Source organism: Xenopus laevis, chromosome 5S, assembly GCF_017654675.1.
Source record: "Xenopus laevis strain J_2021 chromosome 5S, Xenopus_laevis_v10.1, whole genome shotgun sequence".
Classification (NCBI taxonomy): domain Eukaryota; kingdom Metazoa; phylum Chordata; class Amphibia; order Anura; family Pipidae; genus Xenopus; species Xenopus laevis.
Genome location: NC_054380.1, coordinates 102079481 through 102099971, shown reverse-complemented (window position 1 = coordinate 102099971; position 20491 = coordinate 102079481). Strand labels below are relative to the sequence as shown.

The following is a 20491-nucleotide window of genomic DNA, read 5'->3' as shown; positions in this document are numbered from 1 at the left end:
CAGTGACTGGGTGTAATTATACACATCAGAGCAATACAGTCGCTTGTATAACATACCGAACTAGTGTAGCCTTGCCCACGAGGCAAGTCAAAGAGTTAATATTTGTGCAGCTGCTGGGTCTGTGAGGATGTCCCAGAAAACTGGCTTCACCAGTGACCGTATCATCTGACACTTGCACCTTGCAGTGTCAAATACTGAAGAGGGGAAATTTGTCTATTATAAACAAGTTTATGGTTTACATTACCCATAGAAAGAATAAAGGAGTATAAATCATCAATTAGACACTGTACAAATCCCATTTTCTGCTGAAAGTGTTAAATTAGAAAAAAAAAATTCAACTTGATGTGCACACATGCAGTGGAGAACAGTAATTGCTCCATGAACCAGCTAAATGGCTCTTCCTCAATGCTGATTCTTAAAGGACAAATATATTCATATCAAATCTCTGTGTTTTGTTTTTCCTATCTGTGCTATATAGAGAGCAAGTAACAATTCTGTGTCCATTTTAGTATACAGCAATCACCACTTGTCTTTTAAATAGCATATGCAAATTAGGGGTAGGAAGGGGAAAACATTTTTTACTTCCTTGTTTTGTGACAAAAAGTCACATGATTCCCCTCCCTGTCCCTAATTTGCATATGCAATTTAGGATTCCGAATCCTGCTGAAAAGGGCCAAATCCTGGCGGAATCTCAAACCAAATACTGGATGTGGTGTATCCCTACTTTTAAAAGTACATGTTAAACATTAATATTGCGTACACACGACTATACTGCCTAATGATGCCATCAAAGCTGGCCACAGATGCAAAGATATAGTCTGAATCAAAGTTTTGTACGATTTTAAATCTGTACGTCTATGGCGAAGAAATGTCTAAAATAGAAATGCTGTATTTTGAATACTAAACATAAACATGAACATACTGCACCACAAGCCTAATCAAACAAATAATTTATGCTTTCAAAATTGGCTCCAAGGGGTCACCATTATGTTACTTTGTCAAACATTTTTGCAAGACCAAGACTGTGCACATGCTCAGTGTGGTCTGGACTGCTTAGAGATCATCATAAATGATCAAAGCAGCACAAGTCAAATAATATCTGCCAGAAGCCGATACAGCAAGACTGATTAATAATCAGAATAGGCAGACTGCACTGGGGCCTGTGTTGTGATGTCATCTAATGTGGATTTTACAGTTTTTGTATTGTTTAATACAAATTTTTCTCTGGTAGGAAAGTTTTTTGAAGGGTTAATAAAGGATAAGATACTGGACTTCATAGCAAATCATAATACTATGAGTGTGTGCCAGCATGGTTTTATGCGTAATACATCTTGCCAGACTAACTTAATTTATTTTTATGAGAAGCTAAGCAGGGACCCCATTTCTGGGATGGCAGTGATTTACTTAGACTTTGCTAAAGCATTTGATACAGTGTCACACAAAAGGTTACTGGTTAAATTAAGGAATGTTGGCCTTGAACATAGTATTTGTATCTGGATAGAGAACTGGCTAAAAGATAGACTACAAAGAGTGGTGGTAAATGGAACATTTTCTAATTGGACCAGTGTTGTTAGTGGAGTACCGCAGGGCTCTGTACTAGGTCCCTTGCTTTTCAACTTGTTTATTAATGACCTGGAGGTGGGCATTGAAAGTACTGTTTCTATTTTTGCAGATGATACTAAATTGTGCAGAACTATAGGTTCCATGCAGGATGCTGCCACTTTGCAGAGTGATTTGACTAAACTGGAAAACTGGGCAGCAAACTGGAAAATGAGGTTCAATGTTGATAAATGCAAGGTTATGCACTTTTGCAAAAAATAATATAAAAAGAAAGTTATACACTAAATGGCAGTGTGTTGGGAATGAGAAGGATCTAGGGGTTTTTGTAGATAACAAGTTGTCTAATTCTGGGCAGTGTCATTCTGTTGCTACTAAAGCAAATAAAGTTCTGTCTTGCATAAAAAAGGGCATTAACTCAAGGGATGAAAACATAATTTTCCTCATTATAGGTCCCTGGTAAGGCCTCATCTGGAGTATGCAGTGCAGTTTTGGACTCCAGTCCTTAAGAGGGATATAAATGAGCTGGAGAGAGTGCAGAGACGTGCAACTAAATTGGTTAGAGGGACGGAAGACTTAAATTATGAGGGTAGACTGTCAAGGTTGGGGTTGTTTTCTCTGGAAAATAAGCGCTTGCAAGGGGACATCATTACACTTTACAAGTACATTAGAGGACATTATAGACAAATAGCAGGGGACCTTTTTACCCATAAAGTGGATCACCGTACCAGAGGCCACCCCTTTAGACTAGAAGAAAAGAAATTTCATTTGAAGCAACGTAGGGGGTTCTTCACAGTCAGGACAGTGAGGTTGTGGAATGCACTGCCGGGTGATGTTGTGATGCTGATTCAGTTAATGCCTTTAAGAATGGCTTGGATGATTTCTTGTACAGACATAATATCAAAGGCTATTGTGATACTAAATTCTATAGTTAGTATAGGTATGGGTATATAGAATTTATGTGAAAGTATGGAGGGGTGTGTGTATGGATGCTGGGTTTTCATTTGGAGGGGTTGAACTTGATGGACTTTGTCTTTTTTCAACCAGATTTAACTATGTAAAAATAAAATCCAATACTAATCTCTACACATCTCGCCAACTGCTCTACAGGGAAACAAGCAAAGCTGCTTGGCTTCTGCATGGCTGGGAAGTAAGGCGGGGGCTCCCCCTGCTGTTCATAAGTATGATTTTTTCTCTGCAGAGCAGTTAGGGACCGTCTGACAATTCCTATCTACAGCAGTAAATGAAGGGAGAATTTCACTGCATACAGTCAGGTTTCTTATAAAAACAGTACACATTTTTTAATTAAAGTATATTCGAAATAGTTTTTTTTTTCATTAAATAAAGTAAAAATGGGATTTTATTATTTTGCCTTTATGCCTTTAAGCAATAGCCATTATCATGCAAATAGAGATCCCTGGAGCTACATGGCTGTGCAAACCAGAAGCATGTGGTGGGAGGTATAGTGACCCCTGCATTTGAGAGAATTTGTGGTTCGTTCCCAAAATAGTTTTCTCCCTTGACCATTGTGCTCTTACACGAGCATGCCAATACATGATTTTATAAATGGAAAACATGCTTTTCTTTAAAGTTAATCATACATGTGGTGGGGTTGCCGAAAGAGTAGATCTTTGCCCGATTTGGTAACCCATGTGGTGTTCCAAAATATTCTGACACCATCATATTGGGGAGAAACAAAGTTTGATCACATACATTATTCAAATTCATATTTGCTTGGGCACCGAGAGGTCCTATGGTTCCCTTTATAATAAACCTACTCTTTATAATAATCTGCCTGTGACAGAGAGGCTGCAAGCAGAAGACAAATGAAAGCAGACAGCACTAGGGAACAACAACAACTGCAGTAGCCAAGAGATACTCTATTGTTCTGCTGTGAATAATTACCTCTAAATTGCTTTTCTTTCTGGAATGTTTTATGGTAGTTACTATTTTAATACACAGAAAATCTATTATATGGCAAACTTTGCCATCCCCATAAAAGAAAAAAAATGTCCAGTCAAATTTAATTGCAGAAGTGCTAAAGAAAGTTTGGAAATTAAGCAGTAGAACAAGGCCCCAACAAGTAATACTTTCTACTTAAAATGCTGATTGTGATCAACTTTTCCCCCCACAGGCAACATTCCAACCAGTATGTGTTAAAACAGCACATTAACACGCCACATATAATAAAACAGTATCTTTATTTCCAACTCGGCAAGTCAAAGTTTTGTGAAACCCCAGCCCCATTACTTAGTAAATTCATGTAAATTATACAAGGGTGTTTTTGACTCTTATTCAACTCTGGCTGATTCCATATTGTACTGGTTAGTTGCATTGGTGAACATTTAGTTCAGCCATGTTTCAGTGCCTTTTTTACAATGCAGTATGCATCAGGATTTCTCAAAATAACATAATAGAGCAAAGCATGCAGAGCTCCAGGGCCAGATGTACATAGTAGAGGATTGGTGGAAGGGAAATTTAAAAAACTATCTCCTACGCAGTTGTCAAAAGCAAATAATAAAGTCTTTGATTCCATTCCCCCTCATGTATTTGACTGTTCTAAACTAATTGCTGATTGCATACCTCCCAACATTTTGGAAATACAAAGAGGGACAAAAAGATTTGGAGCACGTAGCGAGGCGAACATTTCTGAGCACGCCCACTATGTAAAAATAAAATCCAATACTAATCTCTACACATCTCGCCAACTGCTCTACAGGGAAACAAGCAAAGCTGCTTGGCTTCTGCATGGCTGGGAAGTAAGGCGGGGGCTCCCCCTGCTGTTCATAAGTATGATTTTTTCTCTGCAGAGCAGTTAGGGACCGTCTGACAATTCCTATCTACAGCAGTAAATGAAGGGAGAATTTCACTGCATACAGTCAGGTTTCTTATAAAAACAGTACACATTTTTTAATTAAAGTATATTCGAAATAGTTTTTTTTTTCATTAAATAAAGTAAAAATGGGATTTTATTATTTTGCCTTTATGCCTTTAAGCAATAGCCATTATCATGCAAATAGAGATCCCTGGAGCTACATGGCTGTGCAAACCAGAAGCATGTGGTGGGAGGTATAGTGACCCCTGCATTTGAGAGAATTTGTGGTTCGTTCCCAAAATAGTTTTCTCCCTTGACCATTGTGCTCTTACACGAGCATGCCAATACATGATTTTATAAATGGAAAACATGCTTTTCTTTAAAGTTAATCATACATGTGGTGGGGTTGCCGAAAGAGTAGATCTTTGCCCGATTTGGTAACCCATGTGGTGTTCCAAAATATTCTGACACCATCATATTGGGGAGAAACAAAGTTTGATCACATACATTATTCAAATTCATATTTGCTTGGGCACCGAGAGGTCCTATGGTTCCCTTTATAATAAACCTACTCTTTATAATAATCTGCCTGTGACAGAGAGGCTGCAAGCAGAAGACAAATGAAAGCAGACAGCACTAGGGAACAACAACAACTGCAGTAGCCAAGAGATACTCTATTGTTCTGCTGTGAATAATTACCTCTAAATTGCTTTTCTTTCTGGAATGTTTTATGGTAGTTACTATTTTAATACACAGAAAATCTATTATATGGCAAACTTTGCCATCCCCATAAAAGAAAAAAAATGTCCAGTCAAATTTAATTGCAGAAGTGCTAAAGAAAGTTTGGAAATTAAGCAGTAGAACAAGGCCCCAACAAGTAATACTTTCTACTTAAAATGCTGATTGTGATCAACTTTTCCCCCCACAGGCAACATTCCAACCAGTATGTGTTAAAACAGCACATTAACACGCCACATATAATAAAACAGTATCTTTATTTCCAACTCGGCAAGTCAAAGTTTTGTGAAACCCCAGCCCCATTACTTAGTAAATTCATGTAAATTATACAAGGGTGTTTTTGACTCTTATTCAACTCTGGCTGATTCCATATTGTACTGGTTAGTTGCATTGGTGAACATTTAGTTCAGCCATGTTTCAGTGCCTTTTTTACAATGCAGTATGCATCAGGATTTCTCAAAATAACATAATAGAGCAAAGCATGCAGAGCTCCAGGGCCAGATGTACATAGTAGAGGATTGGTGGAAGGGAAATTTAAAAAACTATCTCCTACGCAGTTGTCAAAAGCAAATAATAAAGTCTTTGATTCCATTCCCCCTCATGTATTTGACTGTTCTAAACTAATTGCTGATTGCATACCTCCCAACATTTTGGAAATACAAAGAGGGACAAAAAGATTTGGAGCACGTAGCGAGGCGAACATTTCTGAGCACGCCCATTTTTGTGTCCACCCCCTTATTATCATTATCATGTTCATTTTACAAAATTTGGCAGGTTATGAAGGTTTGAACACATTTCTGTGATTTTAATGTGTTATTACAGTTTTGCTAATGAAGGTGAATTGCCCTTTAAGCTGCAAGTCACAGTTTCCCCAAGAGACCTGCTTATCTTCAATTGTTTCTTTGCTTATCTTAAATTGTTACAAAAGTATTGAAGTGCACCTGACACATATTCTGGGATCTCTGCCAAAAGTTAGAAACTTCCACCTAAGGAACATATCCAAAATACAGTCATTTATCACCCAAGATGCTGCCAAAATTCTTATTCACTCTCTCGTCATATCATGTCTAGACTACTGTAACTCTCTTTTAATTGGCCTTCCCCTCCAGAGACTGTCACCAGTCCATAATGAACAATGCTGCGAGGCTCATATACCTCAGCAACCGCTCCTCCTCTGCCTCGCCATTCTGTCAATCCCTGCACTGGCTTCTGCTACCTTTGCTCGCTCCCACACCTTGTGTATTACTCCCTTCCCTTTAGAGTGTAAGCTCTGTCTGCATAGGGCCTTCCTCTCCTTTTGTACCGGTATTGATTGTGATGTATGTAACTCCATATGTTCTATGTATATAATTCATGTGATTTAGTTGTACAATCACATTTACTTTACAGTACTACACAATATGTTGGCGCTATATAAATACATGTTAATAATAATAAAATAAAAAACTTTGTATCTTTTTCTGGCTGTTCAGCGCAGGAGATCAAAGAGAAAGTCAAGGACATTTCAGTAACAATCCTGGACTGCGGGTTGAGCTGTCAAAATTGGGACTGTGCCGTGAAAAACGGGACAGTTGGGAGGTATGTGATTAGTTGGAATCAGCAACAGCACATGGGTAATTTATCAACCCACCTGTGTTCAGTGTGCAGTTGAATAGACACAAATTCAAATACTGTGCCACAATTGTATTACTCTGTTTATCTGGGCAGACAGCCCAAACAATTGGAAATGCAGAAAGTGAAGAGGAGCCGTGGCATTTTATCAGTCAATGCACCAAATACTGGCTGACATTGGGTATGATCAGATTATATTTTCCGACCTGCCCAATCAACAAGCAAATGGATATCCATGGTACAAAGATATTGGCTGGGATAGTCCACTCAGTATGTATGTGTATGGCCAGGTTAACGCGGAGGGTTCCCCTTATTATATCATCCCTTCATTACAATGAATGGTTTTCAAGAGAATGAACACAATGTAATCTACACTACATGGTAAATCCAATCATTTAATTGGAATCACAACAAATTGACCAAAATGATACTGCATTTTCTTCAAAATTTGCAGAAAATGTGATGCTAGTGGAAAAATACTATAGTTGTTGTATGAACTGGGCAGTGTAATTGATAGGATAATGGGTACCTCTTTCGGAAGCCTGAAGCAGAAAGGCAATATTATCCAAAATAAATCAGTTGAACAGATTTTCCTTACAGTAGTTTAGCTTCTCAGGATACAACCCCACTTCTTTCTGTTAAAAAATCCAAATATATGTATATCCAAATATTTCAAATGTATTTTTGGGGCCTGGAAAGCTTAAAAGACATACAATATACAGGTTAACCCAGAATTCATCAACCTTTTAGTTTGAGGTAGAGCTTGATATTCTGAGACGTGCAATTGGTCTTCATTTTTTGTTATTTGTGGTTTTTGAGTTATTTAGCTTTTTATTCAGTATCTCTACAGTTTGCAAATTCATCAATCTGGTTGCAAATTACCCTAGCAACCATGCACTGATTTGAATGAGAAACTGGAATATGAATAGTAGAGGTCCTGATTAGGAAGATGAGTACTAACAATAATAATAAATGTTTAGCTGTAGATAGCAGCAATTCAAAAACTATTAAGAAATAAAAAATGAAGGCAAATTGAAAAGTTGCTTACAATTAAACATTCTATTACATACTACAACTGGCCATAGACGCAAAGATCCGATCATACGAATCAGACGTATGATCGGACTTCCCCATCTCCCGACCTGCCACTAACCATTTCGATCAAATAAAGTAGTAAAAGAACAGATCAGCCGATGTTCTGCCCCTGACACCAATCGTACGAAAGTTATGTCCAACCAAAGCTAGTGACAGTCTCCCTCTGAAAATCATACGATCGGCAATACACGCAGAGATATTACCCGCATCCGACAGAAACTTTTAACCTGTCCGATCGACCAAACGGCCGATCTCCACCGGACGAAAAATGACAGGACTCTACACACACGGTCCGAAATCCGAGATTCGTACGATCAGATCTTTGCGTCTATGGCCAGCTTTAAAGTTAACTTAAAGGTTTATGGTTTTTCTCTGTTGCAAGTGGTTTAGGTAACATGCCTGTATTTTGAATGAGAAAGAGGAAAAATAAACACATTGAGCTGCATTGTTTGCACAAACATGGATCAGCAGATGTGCCCTGTCATGCTACTGCCCTTTGCTAGTGCCCTTACATCAGCCCTACCTAACTTTATAATCCTCGGGGGAGACAACCATATTGTCTGGTCTCTTCAGCTGATATGATCTCACCCAAGGAAACTATTCAGCGTCTCAGAAAGCTTCTTCCTGCATTTCATATTATACTGGCACTGTTATTTATTACTTCTCTAATGATATCATACTAAAGAATTCTCATCTTGCACCCCAGGGTATTAGAATGAAAATATGAAGGCTACAGAACATGCAGTTTAGTTTAGTTAATGTACAAATACCATTACATCTCCACATTAATCTGTTTCTTCCCTGCACCTAGGGGAAAAAGCACATTAATAGCAGAGTAAACGAGACTTTGATTATGACATATTTTGCTTGTGGTTACAAAGTTAGAAAGTGATTTTGGTAAATGGAACGTTTGGGACCCCATTAGCAGAGGTTGTGTTATTATCTTATGGCTTTATCTGCGGAGATGGAGAGCAACTTTACTTTGAAAACACAAAATATGTCTGTACCATCAAAGAGACACGACTTTCATATCACTACCAAATAATGTTGTTTATTGAGCCAATTAGAAAAAGTTATTATAAACAGAACACAGAGCAAGGGGCACATTTACTTGTCGAATAATTAACCCCCGATATTCGACCGTAGAAGTTAAATCCTTCGACTTCGAAAATCGAAGTTGAAGGATTTAGCAATATTCATTCGATCGAAGGAATAATCGTTCCATCGAACGATTAAATCCTTCGAATCAAACGATTCGAAGGATTTTGATCCATCGATCGAACGATTTTCCTTCGATCAGAAATTGGCTACAAAGCCTATGGGGACCTTCCCCATAGGCTAACATTGACTTCGGTAGGTTTTAGGTGGCGAAGTAGGTCGAAGTTTTTTTTTAAAGAGACAGTACTTTGACTATCGAATGGTCGAACGATTTTTAGTTTGAATCGTTCAATTCGAAGTCGTAGTCGAAGGTCGAAGTAGCCAATTCGATGGTTGAAGTATTTTTCATTCTATTCCTTCACTTGAGCTAAGTTAATGTGCCCCCAATAGTCTATATTAATACAGAACGCAGCATTCTGGCTATAACTCCAAGGCGTGCACCAAGTTGTACACAGCAGCTTTTGAAAATTCCTATCTTTATTAACCCATCACTTGCTAAAAATGCTCCCCTGTGTGTTGCCAGACAATGTGTTTGGTTTTATTATTTTAAATATAACCCAAAAATGTAGAATCTATTTTGCTGGCACTTCTATACCTGCCTTGGTAGCAATGCCCAGTCTATGTCTTTGGCAGACAAAGGGTTAATCGGTCAAAATAATTTGCAATATAATGCCTACTGAAAGTAGGGTTGCCACCTTTTCTGGGAAAAAAATACCTATATTCCTATATATTTATTTTTTTTCCCTATTAATTAATCAACCATAATTTTTACCGGCCAGGCCGGTAAAATATCGGCCAGGTGGCAACCCTAACTGAAAGCTGACATTATATCAAATAAGATTTAATTTCCAACTTCAAAGTCACAACAAACCAAACTGACCTTGAAATCACCTTCACTGCAGACAAATATGTTACTTTATATCAGCATGTAACAATGAATCTAATCCTAATGCTAAACACTTGGTTCTGCTAAGCAAAACATTTGTTGCTGCGGTTTGTTTTCAAGGCGCAGTAATGCTTGTAACTGTAACAAAAAAATCAATACTGATTGAAGTGACAACACCGCAACCAAAAAAAAGTGTCTAAAATCATAGTTATAATAATACAGACAGTCATATTAACTAATACTCTCAAGGATTTGTGGTTTGCTAGGGGCTGCCCCAGTTGCATCACAAAGTGGTCAGCTGCCCATGTGGTAGTCATTGTTTGGTTGGCCACATGATAAGTGTTGCTGTAGTCACTAGCCAAATGTCTGGTAAAGCAACTTGTCAGCTCCCATTCACTGATGTATTAGGCCCCGCAGGCTGCTAATTATTTGAATTTTGGGTATATTTTGCAGCACTAATAAACTGTGGGCCCGAACGACCGATCTGGACCTAGTCTGAGCGAGGAACATTTTTCAGTGTTTTCTAGTGGAAATACATAGATAAAACTAATTGTTTCTAGCAAGTTGCAGAAATTATCCCCACTGATATTTTTGTCTGGCACACATTACTATGTGTCACTGTGAGAAAATCCTCTTTGCAAAAGTGGAAAATGCATGAAGCAGTCAATTATGACAGCTAGAAATAAATCAGTTCACCCATGAAAGGGCAGCTTATATACAGTATATACACACAGTGTAACCCTTCTCTCTGTCATGGACAGTTTGGGAAGAAATAACTAAAAGAGAGAAAGTGCTCTTCCCTAATGCTACAGATACAACAAGCATTTTGTCATTCATTGTAGGTTCTGAGAAGGTATGAAAGCCTATCTAAACAGTCCTCGAAACTAACTTGCTATGGACATACATAAGCAGATAAAAGGACGAAACATCCAGTCTTTTTTTGCAGGCAACAGCAATTCATTTATTGCGAAATAAATAAACTATAAAGAAAGGGGTTTTCCCATGAAATCTGGAATACCACAGCTTTTCTAGTATTACTTGTATAAAGCAAATTCAGCTCTAGATCAAAGATTCACGGGATGCTGGGAGTTTTGGTTTTCTAACAGCTGGGATGTCAGCCCTTCTGCTGAAACAGCTGAGGTTGGCTGGTTTAATATACATTTGCTGAAGGAATACAGGCATACCATATTTACATCAATAAATATATCTATTTATATTTTATGTATATGAAAAACGGCCAGGCAGTAAATAAATATTTTCTGTTTAAAATGAACAGTGGTTCATTATCCTTTGTTCTGCTAAGCTTTCTTTTATCAACCACAATGGCCCATCTAATGTAGCTTACTTGAAATAGACTCTAGCTACATAACTGCCTGGCTGGGGTCTTGGTGGGGGATGTAAACACAATATTACTTCTAAAGTCTCAAAACAACTTGGCCAGCTGGCTGCCCTGCCAAGTACTGTGGGCAGGTGAAGACCCAGTTTCTCAGCTGTCACTCACCAATCACCTCTCTAGGGATCCAGTGTAAAGCACTGCAAGAGATGCCCATCACCTACCTAGCCACCAAATTAGATTCAGAGTCAGATGCTATTTCAGGCACAAATAAACAATTTTGATTGCATTCCATTATCACATACTAGGGATGCACCGAATCCACTATTTTGGATGCGGCTGAACCCCCAAATCCTTTGGGAAAGATTTGGCCAAATAACGAACCGAATCCAAATCCTAATTTGCATGTGCAAATTAGGTTCGGGAGGGGGAAAACATTTTTTACTTCATCTGGAAACAGGGCTACCATAGCACAGGGGGTACAGTGGTTCCAGGCCCGGTGTTGTTCAGCTTACAATGGTGGCCTGGCAAAGAAGAATCTTCTGCTGTCGCGGCTGCTATCAGAAAAGAACAAAATAAAACTTGCGCGGAAGAATGAAGAAAGCTGAGCGGAGAACAGCAAAGAAAGTCGAGCAGAGAAGAACGAAGAAAGCCGAGCGGAGGAGAATGAAGAAAGATGAATGGAGAAGAATGAAGAAGCTGACAGAGGGGGATGAAGAGGACCGCCCGTGGAACTTTAGAGGTAAGTTCCACACTTTTTTGTAGGCCCTGCTTATCATCTAACCATAGGGAGCCCAGGCCAACAGTGTTTTTTTATTATTAGTAGGGGGCCTGTTCACAAATGTTTTTTTTTAATCTGTTAGGAATCTCCTGGCCACAAATTATTATTGTTTGATGTGGTGGCAGGATTAATAATCCTTTGTCCAAAAGGGTTTTTACTGTTTTAGAGCCCATGTTTGTTTGGCCTTTGTACTGTGGGGGGTTGGGGAGTGGGCTCTGGGGGCCCAGAAAATGGTGTTGATGGCAGTCCTGGCTGGAAAGCACTTCAATCATATCTGAAAAAAAAAATTCTAAGATCCAGAACAGAAAGCACCAGCTACATAAGCATATGGAAATCCAACGGGCTCCTCTCTGTGTGATCTGTGCCAGTGCTCTGCATGTTACTCTCTGGCCCAACACTTACACAGATCTGTCCAACTCTGTTTCCAGGAATGCTCTTCCACTGATCCCTCGCAGCAGCTGATACACACAACAGAAAAAAATAGACACCAACACTGAGATTTGCAGTTTCCTTTCTAAATCCATTCCTGAATCTGTTTTCATTGACACTTCTTCATATGCAATTCCTGATCTGTACTGTGTCTAAAGCAGGCCCGGACTGGCAATATGTGGGTTCTGGCAAATGCCAGAGGAGCTGCTGTAAGTTGCCATTTATTGAGCTGGTGGGGGCTGTGTGGGGCCTGTGTGTACTGTGGAATACCAGGGCCTATTGTGAATCCCAGTCTGGACCTGGGTTAAAGCTATGATAAATAAATAGACTATGAAGTGAATTAATCTATATAATATGTAGGAATTCAGCTGGATTCGAGGATAACTAGGAGTGATTTTGGCATCAAATGTAAAGTAAGGGAGAAGGTAAACTGCTACTTAGAAAAAACAGAAAAAGAAAAACAGTGGCAAGTGCTGCTAGGTAGCACATATCACCTTAATACATAAAACTGGGATATCAGGGACAGTCAGGCTTTTATCTTTCTAGTGAATGACTAATACAGGTGTTTACCAGGGGCTTCAGGAAACATCTACTGGGTCCATTAAAAGTAATGTCTATGCTCGAAGGATTCACTCCAAAACATGAAGGCTCAGCAGAAGGCAGTACTAGCTGCATTCAATGAGTTCTACTGGGCTGCATATGCATATGTTGTTGGGAGAAGGTCAAGAATCTCTCAAATAACCGAATGACAACACATTGGTAAACAACAGGTACCCCCCCCCCCCTTTGGCTGCCAATTTGGATGTTTGGGCACATCCAAGAGTTGCACATAATATATACTATTATATACTGTCAATGGATGATTCTACACAAAACAAACAAGTCAAAAGCATATAATTCTCCTTCATTGTGGTTTGCTAGGGGCCGTCCCAGTTGCATCACAATGTAAATTCATGCAAAGTGGGCCACATGATAAGTGTTGTTGTAAAGTCACTAGTTGAATGTCTGGTAAAGAAACTGGTCAGCTCACATTCCCTAATGGATTAGGCCCACAGACTACTAATTATTTAAATTTTGGGTACATCTTGCAGCAAGAATAAACTGTGGGCTTGAGCGTCCGATCTGGATGTAGTTTGCGTTGGGCACATTTTCCTGTGACCCTGGGCACCTTTCTTTCAGTGACTTGATCTGTTTTTAAAATAAAACGTACATTTCTGAAAGATATACAGGTATGGTATCTATTATCTGATCTGGGGTCTTTTTGTAATATGGAACACATACCTAAAATCCCCTAAGAATATTTAAATGTTACATATTTCCCTTGACATAGATTTATTCTGATTTACTTAACATCACCTACAAGGCATTGCAATTACATTATCATTATTATTACAGGAGAAAAGCGTCACTAACAAAAGAGAAAATGTACTGAAAGAGTGTGTGGAATGGCACTGCTGATTCTTGAAGAACTGTGGATAGCAGGTTTCTGGATAATACATACCAAGCCTGTAGTTTAATATTGTGACTGATTTTAGCTGCTGAATAACATTTCTTAATAATCAGGTGCAAGAGTGCGTTCCTTTCTTTATAGGGATTATGCTCGCTGATATTTACGCAAATTGGTGGAACATTTCTAATTACACACAGAGCAGATAAAAAACATAAGATATTGCATATTCAGACAAAGGAGCCATTTATAGAGGAAACATTTTTCACGACCCACATGATTAACTCAGTCCTGTCCTGAGACAATTAGAGCAATGGAACTGTACAGAGCAAGTATTCAGACCCTAGTCCTCAATAAAGGATGTCAACCCAAAAAATAATTGTTTTGCCTAATAAAATAACATAATTCTAAGCAATTTCGCAATATACATTCTTTCCATTTTCTTTGTTTTTTATGTTATTTGTATTGCTATTGACAGCAGTGTTTTTTCTGTCCCTCTCTCTGCCTTGGTGGCTCTGGCTATTAAAACAATGTAACACAAACTATATCAATGACCCTTTTGTTTCTGAGTTAATATAAAGATACTTTTGCCTTGAGTTTGGGATCATTGCCCTACTGAAAGAAGAGGTCCACATTCACATATTTAAATGTCAAATCAGGTTCTCTTGCAGTATTTCCATGCATTTTGCACCATCCATTTTTTATTTTATTTTAAGAAAATGCCAACATCTAGCTGATGAATAGGAGCCCCACAGCATTATGCAATTGCCTCAGCTATGTCCTACAATGGTCCAGTCAATTTCCTGATCTCAACCCATCTGTGGCATTATTTGAAAAATTGAGGTGACAATGCCATGTGACTAACTTGAACACCCTGGAGCAAATCTAACTGAAAGAATGGGACCAAAAGACTCAAATCTGTTTTACTGCAATTGGTTGCTCTACAAAATATTAAAATAAATGGTTGCTCTGATCTATGCAGGGCCGTATATGCCTCTGGTGACAGCAGCCCTGATGCTGCCCCCCTACATCCACTTTGGGCTTAAAACTTTAGCATTGGATTAGGTAAAAGGGGTCTACATTGCTAGTGTAAAGAGAGCTATTGCAGTCTCTGTACTAAAAGAGCAAAAGTTCTGTTTTAAAAAAAAAAATTAAAGTTAGCTGTTAAAGTTTTAGCTGCCCCTTGTAACTGGCTACTCGCTGATTTCTGGGGCAAGGTTCTCACCTCTTCTCATGGCAGGAACGGTGAGCGGCCATGACGCATGTTTCCAGCATCACAAGGTCAAAGGCATCCAGCAGGGAAGATTTAAATGAAAAAATCTCACAGAGAATTAAATTTCAGAATACAATTTTAAGGAAGATGATAGAACTAATATAGGGTCTAAATACTTTTGCAAGGCACTGCAAATAGTTAAACACAGAACTAGGAAAAAAAGACAACGTGCACTTACTCCACTAAACACATTTTCTTGAAGGTAACAGTTTAAATCCTAGAACAAACATAAGTAAATCTGCACTGGAATTTCCCAGTATGAGCACAGTTTAAACAGTGGCTAATTTATTGCTCGTGCTTTCTGGCTGCCATAGTCCCACAGAAGTCGGCTTTCTGTATAAGGCTGCAGTCAGGGAAGTTTGACCTGCAGCCCTCCGTAGGTATTTGAACTACCCAGACAGATTACACTTATAGTGCACAGACAGAATATGAGTTTCAAAGACAGTGGTAGGGAAGATATTGCACCACGGGCAATTTCTGCTCATGATTCAGTGCAAAGTGATCAAAATAATCTGCAGCTCTTTTCCCTGTCTCTCTTTCTGTGCACTACTATGATGCTGTTGTTTAATAATCCAGCCATGATCAGTGCTGATTATAAGGGGTTCTGTGAATGGTGTTGATGGGAGGAAGCATTTTATTTTATGCATCAATTCCCACTGCATAAAACAATTACACAATAGCACATAAAGCAGATAGATGATTAAAAGAAACTTTATAGCAGGGCTGTTCATTGATCCAAGGCAAAGCACTCCTGGGATCTGGGGCACATAGAAAATACATACAATATGCAGAGACAAGTGGATAGAAAGTGTTACAGCATGGTGCTGGTGACAATCAGGGGTTTCAAATCAATTCAAGAATAGTGAGGCGATCCTTATTTTCTAACATTTAAACCCCCTATTAAACATAAACATGAGGGATGCTGCCAGCTGTAGTTCTGCCAGTCATATCAAGCTTACTATCACTGATATAATTATCTCTGACAGTTATTTTTTACACTGACACTGTTACTTATTGCAATTTTGAACTACAGGCATGGGATCTATTATCCAGAATGCCTGGGACCTTGGGTTCACCGCCATCATAATTTATTTATAGAAAAAGCAAGTTATGCTGCACTTTATATTCATTTAACAAACAAGGGTTATAGAGTAAGAAATAGGATCAGCATGTCCTACTCGCAAGAGCTTACAATCTAAAGGACCTACCTAGATAAGGGATTTTTCTACAGTTTGGATAAAAAAAAAACATTTAAACATTAAATAACCCAATAGGATTGTTCTGACACCCATATGGATTCATGCAGCTTAGTTCCCATCACGTACAAGATACTGTTTTATTATTAGAGGGAAAAAACAAGACAAGAATAAGAAATGTTAACATAAAATAGAAATAGACTGTATATGAGATGGTCTTCCAGTATTTTGAGCTTTCTGTATAAGAGATTCCATACATGTACAGGAAGGGGCAGATGTATCAAGGGTCGAATATCGAGGGTTAATTAACCCTCGATATTCGACTGCCAAATTAAAATCCTTCGACTTCGAATATCGAACGATCGAAGGATAATCGATAAAACGATTTGAAGGATTTTTTTTCAACTTTCTGTTTATTGAAGTTAACACAAGTTCGACAAAATGCAATTGACTTTTCCTCGTTACATATACAGCAATAAAAATTTCACTAAGACGCAATCTTTGTCTATCGCATTATTACACACTCATAAACGATTTGAAGGATTTTAATCCATCGATCAAAGGATTATCCTTTGATCAGAAAATTGTTAGCAAGCCTATGGGGACCTTCCCCATAGGCTAACATTGGCCTCGGTAGGTTTTAGGTGGCGAACTAGGGGGTCGATGAAATTTTTAAAGAGACAGTACTTCGAATATCGAATGGTCGAATATTCGAACGACTTTTAGTTTGAATCGTTCGATTCGAAGGTCGTTGTCGAAGGTCGAAGTAGCCAATTCGATGGTCGAAGCAGCCAAAAAAAACATTCGAAAATCTAATTTCATTGCCTCTATTCCTTCACTCGAGCTTAGTGAATGGGCCCCGAAATGTCTCTTTCAATAACAAAGCACTTATTATGACTTTACCAAGAGTACTGAGTAGCTGAAGCTTTGACAAGAACTAGGAAAAATGATTGTTATGCAGCAAGTAATGTGTGTGATGTTCTCTGTAGTCAAACACAACCATAAAGCACTTCTCGGGCATGAGAATGACTCTCTCTTATTACATACAAGAACAGAAGGAGATGTTTATATGACATAATGCTGTGATTTTCAGTAACGTAACAATGAAGCACTTTTTATAATTCAAAGTGACACACCAAAATGATATTTACAGTTACCAGGGGCTGCTTCCATGAAAGTCTCTGGCTTTAAGATGTATTCAGTGTTTTGTACATTGTTATAACTCTTTGATTCAATGCACAGTAATGCAAAAGGCACTTCTGAAGGTTAGAAACCAAATGTATCGATTCCTACAGAGTAAGCTTGTCAGACAGCAAACTGCAAAACATTTACTGCCCTAATTGCAGTAAGTTTGTGAAATGAATATTGTGCAGATAAGTACACAAACACCTTGATGGCATAATTTACAAGATTAAGCTGCAAGGCACTGAGCGACGCATAAGCACATTCTCCTTCAGGCCCTTTATCAATAAGATTTACTGCAGAACCTTCTTGGCAAACTTAATGCCAGATACTGAAATATACAACTTTGAGCACATTCTCATTCATTTCCATTCACTTCAGTTCTGTATTCTTCACTCTTTAACTAAGATAATCTGTAAGCATGTGTATAGATATATACTGAGAAGGAGATGGCTCGTTTTAACTATTTCACTTCTGGTTTGCTGATTTTAGAAGTATTTCTCTTCCCTGTATTTTAAAAGAACACACTTCCCTTTGCAGCCATTTTTTAAAATTATATGAAAAAAAAAACAACAACAGAGACTTCTGAGAATTGTAGTTCAGCAAAAATTGGAATCAATCGTTCTAATTAATAACCCTTGTTAGAGTCTAATTTGTTATTCTTTCTAACTGAACTTTTCTTCCAGTATTCATATTATATAGCCCTCAGTTTCTCAATACACCATAGTGATTCTGAACTCTTCAAGTCCCTACGGCCACCTTCACTTCTTTCTGTTCCCCCTGTAAACCTCACCTCTAGTGGTTCCTATACTGATTCCCATCTCTGCTAGTTTCTATACCAGTGTTCACTTTTTTAGTTGCTGCCGTGACCCTAACTTTTTCCAGCTTCCACCTTGGACAATAGACTGAGCATTTGCTCTTCAATTATTCCAGACAGATGCCAACTTCTTTTTAATCCCTGCACCCTAATTACCCTCCCAGCTCACTTCCTGTTCCCACACTGAGCCCCAATCCTTCAAGTCAGCACTTTCAGTTCCCCCATAGACTTCTTTTTTTTAATCCTCACACTGAGCATTATCTCTGTCCAGTCCTTGTGATGAGCATCATCCCTTCTTGTCTGTACAATAAGAGTCTTGCAGTCTTAGTGATTTGCATGATTCCAAGTCCTTATAATGAGGACTCACACTGACCGCCAGCCCTTTGTTATCAGCGACTATCTTGTCTTTCAGCTCCACCAGAGTCCTTTTCCAGTAGTCAATAAGTATCAGTCCTTTTTGTCTTCTCACAGAGCATCACCCTGTCCAGTCCTTACACTAAGCATCAATCACTTTGTCCAGTCCTTACACTGATTATCACCCTTTGCAGCCTCTGTCTGAGCATCATCCTGTCAAGTCCTATCACTGATCATCAATCACTTTGTCCTGTCCTTTGACTGAACCTCACAGGGTCCAGTCCTTACCATGAGCCTCACTCCCTACCCTCTCCCCATTACTGCCTCCTTATTTTATTACTTACTATGAAACCTGCCAAATTCATTGCCTTCACTCAGGTCTTATCAGTAGCACCTCTATGTACTTGTGTAGCGCCTCTATGTACTTGTGTAGCGCCTCTATGTACTTGTGTAGCACCTCTATGTACTTGTGTAGAACCTCTATGTACTTGTGTAGCGCCTCTATGTACTTGTGTAGCACCTCTATGTACTTGTGTAGCGCCTCTATGTACTTGTGTAGCGCCTCTATGTACTTGTGTAGCGCCTCTATGTACTTGTGTAGCGCCTCTATGTACTTGTGTAGCACCTCTATGTACTTGTGTAGCACCTCTATGTACTTGTGTAGCACCTCTATGTACTTGTGTAGCACCTCTATGTACTTGGGTGTCACCCCATGACACTGACCCTCAGTGCTGCACTGTGACTATATTAGCCCTGCCAATGACACGGGCACAATCAGTTGGGCACATACCTCTCCTCCATGTCCATCAAAGATGCCAAAGATAGAAGGGTGGCTCTTGTTGAGCAGGTCGGTGATGATCTCGAAGCGGTCCTCCATGTGGTCCCTCCTGCCCTGGATGGAATAGACGGCCACATTGTTGCTCTTATACTCCCAAGTCTTGGAGAACTCCGCTTCCAGCACGTCGATCCCTCCGAGGCGCTCGTTGTGCATCATCTCGGCCACCTTGCCCTTTACCATCTGCACGGCGTCCCTGCTGGACTTCACGATGGTCTTCACCTCGTCCGTGTGGAAGAAGTAACTCCACAGGGCCAGGCTGATACACAGCAAGAACAGGGTCTCCGGGCGGAGTAAGAAGTAGCGCATGATCCTACCCAGGAGAGACAGCAAAGTCATGGTATCCTCTATCATTTATGTGCCGGGAATGGCCGGGGAGGGGGCGGTGCGGGCTGGAAGGAGGGGGATCAGTGCATGGCACTTGCCAGTGTGACCCCCTTCTCTCTCTCGGCTCCTCCCAGGGGATCAGCCCCGCAGCACCTAAACCAAAGGGTAACTAGCACTATCACTAGTACTATCACTAGCAGCGGCTAATGGGGAACAACCGGCAGCCCCTCTAACCTGTTCCCGTGGACGCCACCAAAGAAGCGGCTCTCGCAACCTCCACTCTTGTCCCAATCAGCACCTTGCGGAGCTGTCAAAAGATGTAAGAACCGGCTGTTCTCTGTCTCTCTCCAACACAGGATCAACCATTCATTCACCCAGCGGGGGAGTCTCAATGCAGCAAGGAGTAAACGTTTCAGTCCGGTGAACCGGTGCCTTATTGCCCAGCTGACTGGTGTTTTTGCTGAAGATTAGGCTGGTGCTGTGACTTACTGGGCTGAGGTACCGCGTATGTGCGCTGGAATTCCACGGCAAAATCTCATGCTCACCCCCATGTTTTTGGTGTATGTGGTACGTCCCAGTGCCTACATGAACACTGCAAGCGAGGAGGGACACAAATGATCGGATGTCGCGAGGGCTCCTGTGATACGGGACAGCTGC

At 39.7% G+C, this 20491-nt stretch overlaps 1 protein-coding gene across 1 annotated transcript in view; it reads right to left on the bottom strand.

Annotated features, from left to right (window-relative positions):
- ppm1l.S (protein phosphatase, Mg2+/Mn2+ dependent 1L S homeolog) overlaps nucleotides 1-20132 on the bottom strand; it is a gene marked incomplete at its 5' end in the record, with an annotated part of 166166 nt that extends 146034 nt beyond the window's left edge. Inside the window, 1 exon segment of the mRNA NM_001122881.1 lies at nucleotides 19463-20132. Within this exon segment, the coding sequence (NP_001116353.1) occupies nucleotides 19463-19861 (399 nt within the window).
- Between the last annotated feature and the right edge of the window lie 359 nt (nucleotides 20133-20491).